This window comes from Sciurus vulgaris (genome assembly GCF_902686455.1).
Source record: "Sciurus vulgaris genome assembly, chromosome: 11".
In the NCBI taxonomy this organism is placed as follows: Eukaryota; Metazoa; Chordata; class Mammalia; order Rodentia; family Sciuridae; genus Sciurus; species Sciurus vulgaris.
Window position 1 is genome coordinate 113,905,092 of NC_136472.1, and position 17,182 is coordinate 113,922,273.

The following is a 17,182-nucleotide window of genomic DNA, read 5'->3' on the forward strand; positions in this document are numbered from 1 at the left end:
AGAGAGAGAGAGGAAAGACTGAGGTGTGAAGGTTATTGAGACTCTCTTTGGGGACCTAGAGGGACACCCCACTCTTCCTGAGGTTGATGAGGTGGTGACCTGTGGAACTCTGTTCTGCATTGTTGAAAGAGACACAGAGAAAGAAGAGAACAAGTTCTCTGCCAACATAAGAGGGAGACCATCCCAGGTTAAAGAAAGGAACAGAGGCAAAATCCCAATCAATTCCCTATAGCAGCACCTCAAACCTCTGTGAAACAGTTGAATTTTTCTATAGACCCAAGTGATTATAGCTGATATCTAGAACAAATAGAAATTTAATATAACCTATGAACAGCAATGTATAATGACTGAGAAAACTCCACCTGAGCTGATGTTAAGCAGCCACCCACACCAGACACAAACCCAGTCTTGGCAAAGCCACCAATGCTCATTTCAGTGGAAAGCCGAGAATACAATTCGGTTTCAGTGAAGATGCCCACTGATTGGGTGTTGGATTCCCACATAGATGAAACATAAACAAGTAAAAAACTTAAACAGAATTTGGGCTGCCTTTCCTGGAAGGGTCGCACCCCATCTGATTGTCACACACAGGAGGAAGCCCAGTCATTGCATCTTTAAAGTCAGAATTGTAACTTAGGCATTGCCCTCTCTATCTTGAAGAAACTAGTCTGGTTTTATGGGTTTAAAGATCACAAGATCATGTGTTAGTCAGCTTTCTATTACTGTAACAAATACTCCAAATCATCTGCTTATAAAGGAGAAAGGTTACAGAGCACAGTGGCACACCCCTTTAATCACAGTGACTCAGAAAGCTGAGGCAAGAGGATTGTAAGTTTAAGGCTAGCCTCAGTAACTTGGTGAGACGTTGTTTAAAAATAAAATATAAAATAAAAATAAAGAGAGAGAGGAAGAACAGTAGATACCTAAGGGCATGAAGCAGGGCTTATCTTGACTTTGTCCTATCAATATTTTCTATCAGGACTTGGATAGGCCCAAAGGAGTCTTTTGTATGTTGTCATCATATCACCAGATGACTGAATCAGGATCATACGTTTCCTCTATGAACTGAAACAATGAGCTTAAACCATACAATTGAAAGCCATTGATATTGTTGTCTAGGTGCGTGGGAGCCCACAGAAAAGCTCATGTGAATTGCAGTTATATAAGAATGGCGTCTTAAAAGAGGAAAATCATACCTTTCTATAGTTTTTCTTGGAGGAGGATTTCCGGACCATTATCCAGAAGTCACCCAGAGACCAAAGAATAGGCTGACGAGGCGCCCAAACCAAGTGTTTGAAGAATAGTTGAAGGCAGTTGTGAGGGGGTGTTTGGGGGCCGAGGAGACTCACGGGCATGTGATATCTGTCTTCAGAGGCACTTATTGGAAGAGGAGATTCATGATCTGGACCAAGGCACAGCCAGGACCCCTGGGGATGAGTTACAGGAAACAAATTTTGACTCAGCATGAGGAATAAGTTTCAATTCATTCAACCATCCAACGCTGAATCATGAAAGGAGCAAATTTCTCACCCTCTCCCTGAGATGTTTGTCCTGTACTGAGTGATCATCTGATGACACAGTGACAAGAATCTTGTATTTGCTGAGAATGGGGGTGGTTTGAGGATGGTCTGATTTGTCTTTCAAAATCTCTTTCGATTCCATGAGACTCTATGTTGTATCCTTCCTGATCAATGCCAAAGCTACGTTGAATATGCTGATGGTGTGGAGGGGTCAGAACATGGAGGTGGAGTGCTGAAGGATGAGGAGGCCCAGAGAGCTTTGGACCCGGAAACATGGAGGAACTTTCTCCCAGAAGGTTTTAGGACTGGACATGCTGGAAGGGATCTCTGACCCTTGTCCTGGGATTCTTACTCTGTTTTTTTTTGGGTTTTTTTTTTTTTTTTTTTTTTTTTTGTTTTTTGGTTTTTTTTTTGTCCTGAGGATTGAACCCAGGGCTGCTTTCCCCCTGAGCCCTTTTCATTTTTTACTTTGCAACAGGGTCTTGTCAAGTTGCTGAGGCTGGCCTCGAACTTGTGATCCTCCTGCCTCAGCCTCTCAAATCACAGAGATTGTGGGCATGTGCCACCACACCGGGTTTGGAAAGTCATTTCTGAAGGAAGTGAATGGAGAAGAGAAAAAGAAGACTTCAGACAGCATAGAGGCTGAAAACTATTCACACCTTTGAAACTTGAAAAAGACGCATGTGTCGGGGGTGAGGTGGGACCAGAAGCAAGGAGTGTAAGTAAGAAAAGGGAAAGGTGACCATGGAGAAGGTGAAGGAGGACACTCGAAAGGGTAGGGTCTTAACGAGATTTGGCTGGAGGGGAGTGATAACAGGGGAGGGGCGGCAAAGAAACAGTATACTGTGTGCAGGCCCCTCTATGTGAGCAGACATAATTTTTACATCATTTTGGACCAAACCATCCATGTGTGAAGGACCTCTCATGGAAGAAAAACCATAAAAAGGACACCTGGAGGGAACATGATCAATGTCAACGAAGGAGCTCCATAGAAGAAGCCCAGGCCCACAGACAGGGCAGAGCCAGGGTTTCCTTGAGCCTTGAAGAGCAGCAGCCTGCATAGCAGAGAAATGCTGAGTGTGGAGTTAGGGAACCTGACTTCAGGTCTCTGCTCTGCTGCTGGTTAGCTGCAGGATTCTGGTAAGATACTGTCCCTCTCTGGACCACAGAGACCTCTTGCACAAAACCCAGGGATTGGACTCTGACATCCTCCCAAGCCAGGTAGTCTGTGATGTTAATAATTATCTACATGCCAACCAAGTTCATCCATAGGTAGAACATGATTATTTGTGAATCAGAAAATGACTCTGTGACCGTGTTTATGTTGTGCTTTCCTTTGGTAATTTCATCTTTGCCTTCCAGTATTGTTTTAGGATTGAAAAATGCTAACCCCTCTCTTCCAAACTTGAGCTGGCAAGAGAAGGGGCTTTGCCCCTGTCTGGGCAAAAGGGTGGGGTATATTGGTTAACTAAGTGTCCTGGTGTGTCCAGGACTTGGGGTTCCCCGGGACAGGGGACTTTCTGTACTGGACAAGCTGAGATGTTTGGTCACCATGGTGGTAAGAAAGGTGAAGAAGGTCTAGAGGTGGCTTGGAGGACAGGTGGCTGGAAGGACACTTCCTTGCTTTTCCTTGGGGAGTTTCCCTTGTCAGCTGTGGTTTTTGACACAAGGCACAAGTCCCTTCAGAGGTGCAGGGGCAGAAGGGAGGGACAGCCTTCTCATCAGTCCCAGGCCCCGGTTGAGACAGCAGTTGCCAGGAAAGAGGCTGAAATGCTTGATGAGCACTGGTGCTGTGGGGGATTTTCCCTTTTTATTCAAAAAAACAGAAAAGACCCAGTGGAAAAAAAAAAAAAAAGATGATTGGTGAGGCCGGCAGCGGGCCGTAGGCAGCCCCAGGAGACAGCGTGAGAGTCATTTGTTTAAATTTGCAGCTGACGCCTGCCACCTCTCCATAGGCACCGGACGCAGAGGCTCTCAGCCTCAGACAGTGACCAGTCTGGTGACGCACAGCTGCGGCCATGAACTACCCGCTGACCCTGGACATGGACCTCATAAACTACAACCTGGAGGACCTGGTGAGTAGGGGCAGTTAGCTCTCTGTTGCCCAGGCAGGCCCTACTTGGAATTCTAAATATTCTGTGCCAGGGTCCACAGGAGAGGGGACAACTTGGGAGTTCCCTCCCACTGTAGATCTATAGAATCTAGACAGGTCCATCAGCTCCTGCCTTTTAATGTTTTATTTCCCATTCTAGTGGATAAGTAAAGCTGCTGCCCCTTAATAGACATCTTTTAGAAGGAGTTTCAGACCCTGCAGCCTCCCCTGACTTGCTGTATGACGAGGAACCCAATACTCTGCCTTTCCATTTTCAATACAGAATCCTCTCCTCATCTCTTTGGGTTGGAAGAAGGGACTAAACAGGAAAGCACTTTGGAGGTTGTCCTTACGTTGGGGGGACTTGCACTGCTATTCGATCAATTGATGTATAGCTGTTCATCTCCTGCTGTGTAATCATATCATCAGGGCATGACATTCTATGTTGGATGGAGAAGTAAAAGACCTAATCTTTGCCCTCAAATGGTTTATGGTCCAGTTAGGAAAAAAATAACCTTTGGAAGTTATTAGACAATGATTATGTTCTAGACTTGAGGAAGTATGAGACCAGATGGTAGCAAAGGAGAGGATCCCCAGGGCCAGAGATGGGAACCGTGGGTGCAAGGTTGGAGAGAGAGCCCTGTGTTAACCTAGAAATGTCTTAGAGCATGTTGTAGCCTTCTGCAAAGAACTGGAATCTCTAGAGGTGAGGTATTCTTGGAAGGGTTTCTTAGGTGGGTAAAGAAAGGGTCCCCAGCAACAACAACAACGAATGGTCTGGCACCACTTGAGTTTCTACAACGAAGCATCACGGTTCAGTTGACTTGGTTGTCACTGGACTCCCAAAGGATGTATGTGGGAGCAGCTCGGTTGAAGGACCCCCCAAGGATCTGGTGTGCACACAGCAGAGGACTGGTTAGGAGGGTTTCTTGGAAACTTGGTCTTGATCTTTTGCTGTCTCTGGTGAAAGGACTTCTCTCTGAGCTGCTCTCCAGCCTCGGTCATAAAGAATCCAGACCCTGGCTCCTGACCGTAAATTCACCCCCAGCAGCTGTTCGATTCCCTCCTTTTATAACTCTACCCACTGTGATCCCAGACTCGCTTGGAGAAGCCTGCCTCTCTTCTTGCCCAGGTCACAGACTGGGAAGTGTCAGTGGGACATGGGCAGAAGTGAAAGGAAAAGTTCTTTATGCCAAGTCTGGCCTCTGGGATCTAACCTGTTAAAATCAGACATATAACTAATCCATCCCTTAATCAGATCCTGCTCAAGATTTTGTGGGTTCAGTGCCTGATGGAAATGCAGGGCCCCTTGCTAAAAAATGTTAGTAATTTCAGGACAGCAAGAGCAGAGCATTAAATCAAGTGTGAGGTCCTTCTAAGCGCAGGCCCTCTGTGACTGCCCAGGGGCACGCCCACACAGCCAGCGCTCAGTCTAACTACAGGGTCTGGTCTGTGCCCCAGATCAGACTAAAACCTCACTGCCCTCCAAGGCAACATGCCCCTAACCTGGCCCCCGGGCCACCACTGGCTGCACCTTCTAGGCCACTGGGTGTCTTCTAACCCACAGCTTCATGCTGTCCACAAGCCCTGACCCAGTTGGATGTTTTAATAACCACCTGGAGAACTGGCCGTTCCTGGCTTCTGAGAAACCTCAAGAGTTTCCCCTAACTGCACACCTCACTTCACTGCGTGACCTACTAGAGACAGGTGGTGGCAGGGGGCTAGCCGGGCATGTTCCATGTCACGAAGAAAAGCTACATCTGGAGGAGACAGACTGGCAACTTGCTTCATGCCACACCTTAGGCCATTGGTCCTCAGTCAGGCATCTGAATGTGCCTGGACCCCTCCATCAGGGTCTAGCCAAGAGCCCAGGAGTCCTGGGACCCTCCACGCTCTGGAGCCCTTCTTCAACCTGCCACCAACGCCCCCTCCCTCCTTCACCTACCTCCTTCATACTCTACCCAGGGCTGTTGTCCTTGGGAATGCAGACCATCCCGCTCCGTCCTATTCTCTCCCTGCAGGGTCCTGAGCAGCACTGGTAGACTGCATCACAGTCACAGCACAGAGACTCTGGGGTGGAAGGGCAGGCAGAAAAGTCCTGCCGTAGTGCCTTCTTAATAAGTTGTTTCGGGTTTTTCGCAGTACTGAGGATGGAACCCAGGGCCTTGTGTATATTAAGCCACTTCAACTGAGTCAACTGAGCCAACCCCCAGCTGCAGTAAATATTTTTTGGTACCAGGGATTAAACCCAGAGCCACAACCCCAGCCCTTTTTTATTTTTTATTTTGAGATAGGGTCTTGCTAAGTTGCCAAGGGCCTCTCTAGGTTGCTGAGGCTGACTTTGAACTTGTGATCCCTGCCTCAGCCTCCAGAGCCGCTGGGATTACAGGTGTGTGCCACCATGCCCAGTCCCAGGAAATATTTCTTGACTTGTGGTACAGGTGAATCCTTAGCTCACCGTTTCCCTCTGGGATCCATTCAGCTTTTCTATTCCTTTTGCTTCCTACTCCCCTCCTGCCCTTGTCCAAACCAAGTACTGTTCCATTTTCTCAGATTACTTGGTTCTACACTCCAGTGTTGGGGTTGGAACTGGGTTTCTTGACCATAAACCAAGGACTGGCCATCCCGTGTTCCCTTCCTCCTCTTGAATTCTAAGATTAACTCTGACCATTTAAAATGCCTACTTTCAGCCAGGCACAGTGGCACAGGCCTATAATCCCAGCAATTTGGAAGTCTGAGGCAGGAAGATCATAAATTCAAGGCCAGCCTCCCAACTTAGTGAGACCCTGTCTCAAAATAAAAAATTAAGGGGCTGGGGAGATAGCTCAGTTGGTAGAGTGCTTGCCTTGTAAGCACAAGGCCCTGGGTTTGATCCCCAGCAGCCCGCCCCCCCCCCACAAAATTAAAAGGAGTTAGGATGTAGCTCAGTGGTAGAATGCCCTTGAGTTTAATCTCCAGTACTGCAAAAACTGCAAAAAATAAAAATAAAATAAAACGCCTGCTTTCCTAAGGTGGGCTGTTAATTTTCATGAATGGAGGTTACAAACAGGAAAAAAAAAAAAAAAAAAAAAAAAAAAACTAAATGGCTAAGAACTGGAAAGAAGGATCAGGACCCCCGGGGTGAGCATGCCAGGGACCCACACTGCTGAGAAGGCAGGTTTAGACAGACAGAGAAAAGACCCTGTCAGAGGAACCTTGACTGGAGAAAGGACTTTCTCTGGATAGAACCAGGGCCTGGTCATGAACTATACGTCCAGCCTGCCCTGCACATCAGCCAACTGCCACAGAGCAGGGAGAAGCTGGTCTCAGTCTCAGAGCCTGGTTTGCTCTGACCTCATTAATGATCACCACCAGCCATGACCTCAGTGTGACCAGAGCATCACAGGCTACAAAGCCAGTCCACATGCACTGTCGCGTTTCACCAAAGAGGTGAGAAGAAGAGGAACTAAAACCAGCTCAGGCTTTTCTGGGCTTTACCTAGGGGGAGGGAAGGATACCCCCACTACAACCAAGTCAAAAGTCCCAGAGGAACCCAGTGGAGGGCCCAACTGCGGGGCCCCGGGGGGTCAGAAAAGAGGGAGAGGCCTGAGTTCATCCCAGGAAGGGATCAGCATTGGGGGGAATCTATGTTCAGGCACATAGACCACAGAGACTCTGTCAGTTGCTCTTGCCTTCCTTGGTGACACAGACTGGGTCTGATCCCACTCTTGGCAGGATAGCTTTAAAAAGTGGCCATGTATTTGAAAAGGAGACTCAGGACACAAGAATGAGTATTCTTTCAGGAATGTGGGAGTGAAAGAGTTCAGATCAATTCTATGCCAGGAGATGGTTTTAAGAGGTCACTAAGAGACATGTCTGCACGTGCCTTGCAGTCCCCAAAGTGCCATCAGATGTTGAGGTGCGAATCAAACAACATTACCCTATGTAAATTTATGATTACACAAATGGTATGCTTTTACACCATGTACAAACAGAGAAACAACATGTATCCCATTTGTTTACAATAAAAAAAAAGTCATTTAAAAAAAAAAAAGATGTTGAGGTGCAAGGTGGGCATTCCTCTAAATCTAAAGGTTCAGTGCAAAGGTGATAGATACTAGCTTAAAGTCTTCTGCAGAACCATAGCCAGAGCAGTGCCACACTCCTAAGGGCCAAAACCCTTGGGTAGAGGTGAAAGAGGGGTCTGGCAGCTTGCTCCTGAAAGAGGGGCAGGGAGAAAGGCAGGAGCTGGAACAAATGGCCCGCCAGAGTCTCAGATGGTCTTTAGAGTGTGGGTCTTCTGAAAGAGGAGTGGGGCAAGAGGTACAAACCTGTACCCACACCAGGAGCCCAGTCTCATCCCCAGACCCCTGAGCCTTCACACTGCTGAAGGCTGAAACAAGAGAGGCCCTGGCTGCCCCGCTCTCTGCTCTTGACTGTGCTAGGCTCTCCACACAGGGACACATGTGTGGTCCTCATGTCCAGAGCTACGATCCATCAGCTTGTGTGTGTAGATGCCTCCCTAGGCCAGCGTGACTTAGTCCTTGGAGTCCTGAGGTTGGGCCTGAGTAAACCATGTGCTTGGTGGACAGCCCTATCCCCTCCTCAGGACTGGGAAGCAAGGTCAGGCTGGGAAATTCACTGGATGCAGGACAGGCTGGAGAAGCAAAGCCTCCCGTTACTGAGTGGGAAAAGATCATGCTGAGAACCACTCGTCCTGGGCAAGGCGTGAGAGGATTGGAGCTGGGGGCTGGGAGCAGGAGGCATTTGAAGGCCGTGTCCCATACTCACCAGGGCAGGCAGGAATTTCTTTCCATGAACTTGCGCGCAGACATTTCTCTCCCTCACTGGGGCTCCTTCCCATTGTTAGACAGTTCTACCTGCCGGAAAGCTATCCCTCCCTTGACTGAAATCCCGCCCCTTAATTTCTGCCCATTTCCTTTCAGGACAGTTTTTCAAACCCCTCAGCAAAGTGACCACCCTCAAACCTTGTCCAGACCAACCACTCTGGGTTGGTGTCCAGTGGCTACCACAGGCTTCTGTTCACCTAGAGATAACGTCAGCTCGCTATCAGCCACATCACTCTAGTGAGTCATTTTAAGCTTTCAGTCAACAAACTCCCAAGTCTTTTTTCTCACGAACTGTTGTCACCAGATCTTCCCTAGCTTTTCCCTGGACAGTTGATGTTTTGAATCTCTCTCTCTCTTTTATTGGTTCTTTTTAGTTTTTTCCTTTCTTTCTTTCTCTTTAGAAGAACTAGAGTTTTTGTTTGTCTGTTTGTTTTGGAGCCAGGGACTGAACACATTGAGCCACATCCCCAACCCTTTTTATTTAGAGACAGGGTCTTGCTAAGTTGCTTAGGACCTCGTTAAATCACTGAGGCTGGTTTTGAACTGGCTATCCTCCTGCCTCAGCCTCCCGAGTTGCTGGGATTACAGGCATGTGCCACCTCACCCGGCTCCATTTCTCCCCATACAATTCCACCTGATTAGTTTGGTGCCGGCTTATGGAGAACTCTGCGTTGTCCAAAGCATCCCCCAGCCATGTCTCCATCTGGGGCAGGACTAAGAGTGCTAAGGAGGAGAGAATCCAGGGTCGATCCCTGAGGCATGCCCTAGACCCCCCACCTCACCCCACAATACCTGCTGACAGAGAATTCCAGCCAGCAGATGCTGGCCAGCACAGGGCAGTAAAATGGCCCTGTTATTCAAAGAAGTCACATGGGGTTTGGAGACCTTAATTGCCAGGGAGAAGCCTGGATTCTAGGTGGAGGGAAGAAGAGGAACACTTGTGGACCTCACCTTGGGCCAAGCACTTTGAATCTCTGCACCCCACCCTCCCTACCCCACCCTGTTACCAGGATGCTGCCCTGGCCCCTACCCCACCCCATCCTCAGCTCTGTGCCCAGCTTCGCTGCAGTCATCATGTTTTCTTGCATCTTTGGGGCAGGAGTCCCTGGTCTGTGTGTTGGTTGTGGTCTGCTAGGTGCCTGCCAATGACACAAGCTGCTATGGCCCCAAATTGGTGCATGTCCTCCTCTGTACAAGGTGCCGTTGCCATCAGAGTGGGCACGAGGGCCTTGGGTTTCTGCTGCTTTTTATGGCAAAGAATGAGTGAGCCTGTCAACAGCTGTCTGCACAGACTCCCTTGGTTGTAGGTCATGGCTCTCCCTTCGGCAGCACAGGCCCCACAGTGTTCCTGACCCCTCACCTCTTCCCACCAGGGCAGAGCCAACCTTGCTTTACTAAGGTTTTGTGGGGAATGGGTGGGGAGGACCAGAACTCCTCTGTATGGGAAGTGGCTTTAACACATGACACTCCCAAGCCCCCAACATGTCTGTTTGACACCTCCCACTGATGTCAAACATCCCTGCACCCCTCAAACCAGCTAGCTTTCTCCTGTCTTCCCCTCCTTCTGAGCGCTTTGCAAAACCAATACCTGTTGTCAAGGAGAAAAAGGCAGACCTTTCCCTACAAAGCTGGGTTCTCTGGAGATTGGGTCCCTGAGGAGATGTTCCACTGTGTTGACCTTAAATTGTCAATAAATCAGCCAGGTACGGTGGCACACACCAGTAATCCCAGCGGCTAGGGAGGCTGAGGCAGGAGGACCATGAGTTCCAAGCTAACCCCAGCAACTTACCGAGGTGCTAAGCAACTCGGTGAGGCCCTGTCTCTAAATAGTATACAAAATTAGGGTGGGAATGTGGCTCAGTGATTGAGTGTCCCTGAGTTCAATCCCTGGTATCAAAAAAAAAAAAAAAAAGGGGGGGGGTATAAATAGTCAATAAGCCCATCAGCTTAGATACTCTGAAGGACAGGTAGGAAGTTGAGCCTGTGGGCCAGATAGGCTGGCTGGACCTGTGCCCTCCCCTGAGCTGTGGGGCAGCCAGGCTCCAGCCACTGTCCAGGTAGGTGGAGTCCAGCACCACCAACTGCCTCAAGCTCAGCCTCTCCCCTCTTACTTGAAGCCTGTGCTCAGCAGGGGGATGGCCCACCTCTGTTTCCTCTTGACCTCCTGCTCAATTGCAGTAAGACTCCAATGGTTATATTAAACGACTCTTGGAAACATATCCCAATAAGGCAAAAGAACCCGAGATAGGTAGGTGCAAGAGATAAGAACTGCAGAAGAATACAAAAGCAACTGTGTCCTGTTGAGCCCCAGCAAAGCTGTAATTTCAAGTGGAAGAAATTAGGAAGGACGTAGGAGGCTGGATCTTGAAGGAAGGGCAGGAATTATGTAGGCAAACTTGAGAAGATAGGCCTGCCAGGCCATAGCAGGAGTTTGGGCAAAGATTTGGTGGAAGGAATAAGTGGAGTGTTGGGACAGGCAGATGGTAGAATGGTTTCCCTGGAGTACAGGGTGCTTAACACAGTACGGGGAAGATAAAGTTTGACAGATCAGAGGGATATGCATTGTGGAGAAATTAAAAGGCCCTCAACTAAGTTTAGATCTCACCCTACAGGTTCATGGCTTTCAAATGAAAATAGAACAACTTTCTTAAACAAAATCCTGTGTGTTAGCTGGAGATATAGCTCAGTTGGTAGAGGGCTTGCCTCACCAGCACAAGGCCCTGGGTTCAATACCCAGCACTGCAAAACACAACAACAACAATAACAACCACCACAACAAAAAACTATGTTTTTGACAACACAGTAGAGGCAAGGAGAACCTGGATCCCCAACTCCAGGGAACCCTGCTATATATAATCAAGAATGACCTGCCACTGGTTCTGAAATTCAGCAATGTGTTTTGAACATCTTTCCCTACGAGGACCTGCCAGAAAGCCTCATTTCTTTCAAGTACGCACTGTCTTTATTGTGTAAACACAAGGAGTTTAACTTACTCCTTTCTTCTCCTGATAAACCTTATCACAAAAATGACTTTTTCTTCTAATGGTCTTGCTATTAAATGTGAAATTGAAAAAAATAAAGACAAAATGAAAAACAGGTGACAGGGAACCAGTAAGGGAAAGGCAGGACACTGATGCGATAAGATTTGTGGGGGGCTTTTTTGTTGTTGTTTTGCTTTTGAGACTGTGTTGCCCAAGACAGTCTCAAATTTGTGGGCTCAAGTGATTCTCCCACCTCAGCCTCCAGAGTAGCAGGACGACTGGCACGCGCCAGCATGCACAGTTGGAATTTATGTGTTAGAAGATACGCCCTGTCCTCTGTGCAAGAAGTGGACAGAAGGGCTGGGGATATAGCTCAGTTGGTAGAGTGCTTGTCTTGCAAGCACAAGGCCCTGGGTTCAATCCCCAGCACCGCAAAAAAAAAAAAAAAAAAAAGTGGACAGAAGTGAAGAAATTGGCAGGAGAGGGACCATAGAGAGATGGTAGTCCTGAACATTAGGGTGAAGAAAGGCTGGACCCAGGAGATACAGAGAGTGCAATGCTGGAGGGAGTGGCAGATGGCCTTGTTGTTGCATTAGTATATGTCCCCATCCCTGTCTCATGGAGTCATCTTCTCCAAGGACCAGAAGGAAAGACCCCAGGGGGGAATGGGTTTTCCCACCATTGGGAGTGAGGGTGTGAACCATATTTCAGCTCCTATGTAACAAGAAAATCCTGTGGCAGCCAGTGAACAACCCACTGTTTATGGAAGACCCTTGTCCCCCTAAAAGGGGGTTGTGTGATACCACCCAGAGTTAGGGGACAGAGTACTCCATCCCATCCTCTCACTTCCTGGGGCTAATCACATATAGAATTGCCTTTAGAACCCACATAAGTTGGGCATTATGCCAGGCAAGGTGGTGCATCCTGTAATCCCAGCAATTTGGGAGGCTAAGGCAGAAGGATCACAAGTTTGAGCCTTGGCAACTTAGCGAGACCCTGTTTCAAAGTTAAAAAAAAAAAAAAAAAAAAAAAATCAAAAGGGCTGGGGATGTAACTCCATGGTAGAGTGCCCCTGCGCTCCATCTCCAATACCACAAAAAAAAAAAAAAAAAAAAAAAAAAAAGTTGGGTATCATTGGTTTTGCATTGCACTGGATGGGGGTTGATGGGGAGGGTGGGAAGAACGGATCTGGGAGGTGAGGAGGAGCAGGTGCAGGGGCAGCTGTGAGTGAAAGGTATGAAAACAGGCACCATGTCTTCCTCTGTGGTTAGCTGGTAAACAACCTGAGCGCTGGGGGGTGGGGGGTGAGCTGTTGGAGAGAGGAGGAGGATGGGGAGGGGGAACTTCCGGAGACATAGTGGGCACACCCCCTTCAGTTAGAACAGGCTCCTTCCCTCCGCTGGGCCTGATCTGATGCATTCTTCACTTCCTTCTGCCCCTCCCGGTTCCTGGCTTTCTTTTCCTGGGCTCGCCTTGCCGCCTTGGCACCTTGCGGAGAGAGTTTGCTAGGGATGAACGGGGAGCTCCGCATCTGTCACTCGCCAGGCATCTTCCAGGCAAGCCCAAGCGGTGCTGCTCAATGCTGCTCATTGGCTCTAGAGTTAGATAAATGTGATTCAAACACACCTGATCCTCAGCAACACTCCTCCATAAAATAAGAGTCATATGGCATGCCTTGAGTTTCTTGTGTGGATTCAACTAGACGGGAGGTCACGATTTCAATGATAATGAATAGGGGCAGAGATCAGGAAGAGGCCAGCAGACCACATCAGCACCCACTCTCCCTCCCTGCCGGTGGGTTCCTCAGTTTCAGTGTCCTCCGTTCTGTTCAGAATTGGAACAGATATTTCCTTGTTCCAATCAGTTCCAGTCTCTAAATGGCAATCCTGACTCCAGTCCCCCAGCCTGCAGCCTTCCATACCTAAGGACACATAAATACTAAATAAGTCACAGGTACACAATCCGTCAGAGTTCACAAAGCACATTCGCAACATGTATCTCCTTTCATTCTCATCACCAACCTGTGAGGGATTAGTCCCTTTTACAGATGAGAAATGGAAGCTCAGAGGCTGGGGACGTGGCTCTGTGGTGGAGTGCTTGCCTAGCATACATGAGGCCCTGGGTTCCGCCCCCAGCATCACAATAAATAAACAGATAGATAGATAAACAAATATTTAAAAAGGAAGTTGGAAATGACAAAGTGATTTGTTCAAGGACACACCAAAGAAATTGGAATTTCATCATCAGGACATAGGAGCGAACAGGGACAAAAGCATCCCAGAGGGATAGAAAACATCTACAAGGAGTTAGGGTTCCTCTGGAAAGATGAGCTCCTCAGTTTCTCACCCTTCTGTCTCCTGGTCCTTGCAGTACAAGGAGTTTGCCAACTACAATGACAGCACAGAGACCCCCCTACCAGAAAGTCACTTCTGCTCCACAGAAGAGGGGCCCCTACTGACCTCCTTCAAGGCTGTGTTCATGCCTGTGGCCTACAGCCTCATTTTTCTCCTGGGCATGATGGGCAACATCCTGGTGCTGGTGATCCTCGAGCGCCACCGTCAGACGCGCAGCTCCACGGAGACCTTCCTGTTCCACCTGGCTGTGGCTGACCTCCTGCTAGTCTTCATCCTGCCCTTTGCTATAGCCGAAGGCTTTGTGGGCTGGGTCCTGGGGACCTCCCTCTGCAAAATTGTGATTGCTCTGCACAAGATCAACTTCTACTGCAGCAGCCTGCTCCTAGCCTGCATCGCCGTGGACCGTTACCTGGCCATTGTTCATGCCGTCCACGCCTACCGTCACCGCCGCCTCCTCTCCATCCATATCACCTGTGCAACCATCTGGCTGGCGGGCTTCCTCTTCGCTTTGCCAGAGATGCTCTTTGCCAAGGTCAGCCAACCCCACAGCAATGACTCCCTACCACGTTGCACCTTCTCCCAGGAGAACCAAGCTGAGACCAATGCCTGGTTCACCTCCCGCTTCCTCTACCATGTTGGGGGCTTTCTGCTGCCAATGCTGGTGATGGGCTGGTGCTACGTGGGGGTGGTGCACAGACTGTGTCAAGCCCAGAGGCGCCCTCAGAGACAAAAAGCAGTCAGGGTGGCCATCCTGGTGACGAGCATCTTCTTTCTCTGCTGGTCACCCTACCACATTGTCATCTTCCTGGACACCCTGGCCAGACTGAAGGCCGTGGGCAACAGCTGTGAACTGAATGGCTCTCTCCCCGTGGCCATCACCATGTGTGAGTTCCTGGGCCTGGCCCACTGCTGCCTCAACCCCATGCTCTACACCTTCGCTGGCGTGAAGTTCCGCAGTGACCTGTCTCGACTTCTGACCAAGCTAGGTTGTACCGGCCCTGCTTCTCTGTGCCAGCTCTTCCCTAGCTGGCGCAAGAGCAGTCTGTCTGAGTCAGAGAATGCCACCTCCCTCACCACCTTCTAGGTTCTAGCACCCCACCCCTTGTTTCTGCTTTCTTTGGGGCAGGCAGTGGTGGTAGAGCCCCTTCCAACAGGAGCTGGGGTCCTAAGTGTTACCTTGACTACCTCCTGGTAGGGGGGTCAGCTTCTCTCTAGGACATCCCCACAGCTCTTTTGCCAGCCCTGAGGCTAGGCTGGAGTCCAAGGAGGGGAAAGCAGACAAAAGGCAAAGCAAAGGATATCTGGACCCATCTGCATCACCCTGGGCTGAGAGAACTCCACACACCTCCCACTCTAGCCAGCCCAGGCCTGGCCATTGGGAAAGTCAGTCCCCTTCTGGAATACACTCATCCTCTTAAGGGTCGCTGACTGCCACAGATACTCACCTCTCCTCCTATACCCCTGCCAAATGAAGCCAGAAGAAGCTGGCACTGGGGGATGAGCAGAGATTGAAGCTGAGGAATGGCCAGCTAGCAACAGAGTGTGGCCTTAACGTGTCTTAGTTCCTTAAATACGGACATTCTGCCAGGCCAACCCTGCAGCTGTCTTGACCAAGAAGGAAGCTTGGACTGATCTACTTTAGGTAGCTGCCCCGACTGTGACCAAAACAGCACTGGATCAGTCCCATGCCAAGGGGTCCTGGATTACAGATGGAAGACAGACTCCAAATGCTCCTGGAGGCCAGCCAGTGTCCTAAGGAACAGCAGAAGGCAGGCCAGCAGAAGAGGAGTGGAGGAATGGAAAAAACTGCTACCCCAGCCCCCACAGAGGGACAATCAATCAAATCCAGCTGTCTTCTCTCCCCAGGGAGCAGATGGAGGTGGGTGGAAAGCTCCCAGGTTGGGCCAGGGGAGGCAGGATCTAGGGCCCTGGTGGGCTCCGGGCATTGATGGAAGGAGGCAGGCTCATTCTTTCCCTGGCACCCTTCTACAACCTACAGAGCCATGGAAACTGGAACAACAGAGGGTCCTGGTCACAGCAGAGTGAACCTTAGCCAAGAGTCAGAATGGAAACAGAGACCCCCTGGAAAGGTCCTCTGGAAGTCATCTCATCCAGCTCTCCACTCTATGGTGTCCCCTTAGGCAGGGCAACGTGAGAAGCAGACCTGGGCAGGGAAGTCCCCAGACCCCAGGAAGCCATGCCCAGCCCCTCAGAGGATACTACTCAGATGGAACCAGAGGAAGCTGCTCCTCGCACACTCGGGGAAGGCCTGTCAGTACAATCTGGGCTCTCCCTCTCAGCCTCCGGTCGGGGGTGGGGGATCAGGAGTCTCTGCATCACCCCGTTCCACTGGAGTCAGGCAGGCCCCTGGAGGCCTCCACTGGAAATCAGCACTGTGGCCTGGGGGGGCTGTGCCCTTGCCACAGAATGAAGGGGAACCCCTGGCATCCCCCCTCTTCTCCCAGCATCCAAGAGCAAGCTGGGCAGTGGAGGAGCCAGACACAGAAGCAAAAAGGCAAAAGGTTGGATTCTGAATTTTCTTTTTAATAAAAAGGCACCTATAAAACAGGTCAATACAGTACAGGCAGCACAGAGACCCCCAGAACAAGCCTAAAAATTGTTTCAAAATAAAAACCAAGAAGATGTCTTCACATATTGTATTTATATATTTATATTTATATATATATATTTATATAATGGTACAAAATGGCTGGGGGTATGGCCATGGATGGAGGGAAGAAGGCTGACCTGTGGAGTTCACCTTGGGAAGCTAGTGGCGGAGGTGACAGAAGAGGGGACCTGGAGGGCCCTGGGCCCTTTGAGGTCTGAGCCCTCTCCTCAGAGCAGGAAACACTTAGAGAGTAGGATAGTTTGGGCAGTCTTGGGACAGGGGTGGGGGCTCCAGGGCCCAGGTCGAGGCAGGGTGGGCAGAGTGCCTGGCAGGATGGAGGACAGGTGCACCCCCACCCAACGCAGAGGGCCTGGCCATGGCCCCTGGGAGGTGCTAAGGGAGTCAGGAGCCTGCTGCCAGCCCCAGAGGAGGAAGCGGCTTGGCCTGGCTGATGGTGGACCTAGAGGACAGCACCAGACTGGGAGAACTGGGCATGAATTCCCTTTGTGTTACAGCTGCCAAGGTGAGGCCAGGCCCTGCAGGTCAGGAAGGCTAAGGACTAGGACCTGGTAGAAGACACCCTGTCTAGAACGACCCTTGGCCCTGGAAGCAGGGCGCAAAAGGCTTCAGTCAGGGAACTGCCCTGCCACCTCACAAGGCAGGAAAGGAAGTGAGAAAAGGAGAAGTATTTTACTCCTGGGACCAAGGGGGGCAAAACACCCAGTTGTGTATGGCTTCAGCTCTGACCAGTGGCGGGTGAGCAGCTCTTCTGGGAAAGAGCAGAGGGGGCGGGGG

The 17,182-nt window shown here is 49.8% G+C and overlaps 1 protein-coding gene across 1 annotated transcript; it reads left to right on the top strand.

Annotated features, from left to right (window-relative positions):
* The first annotated feature begins 3,014 nt into the window (after positions 1–3,014).
* On the top strand, positions 3,015–16,996 carry CXCR5 (C-X-C motif chemokine receptor 5). The gene is made up of 2 exons (XM_079103123.1): positions 3,015–3,595; positions 13,793–16,996. The coding sequence occupies exons 1-2, from the start codon at positions 3,539–3,541 to the stop codon at positions 14,858–14,860; spliced, it is 1,125 nt and encodes a 374-aa protein (XP_078959249.1). The 5' UTR covers positions 3,015–3,538; the 3' UTR covers positions 14,861–16,996.
* Positions 16,997–17,182: the final 186 nt, after the last annotated feature.

Coding starts and splice junctions, on each gene's coding strand:
- CXCR5 (XM_079103123.1), top strand. CDS start 3,539: ATGAACTACCCGCTGACCCTGGACATGGACCTCATAAACTACAACCTG. Junction 3,596..13,792: donor ACTACAACCTGGAGGACCTG/GTGAGTAGGGGC, acceptor TGGTCCTTGCAG/TACAAGGAGTTTGCCAACTA.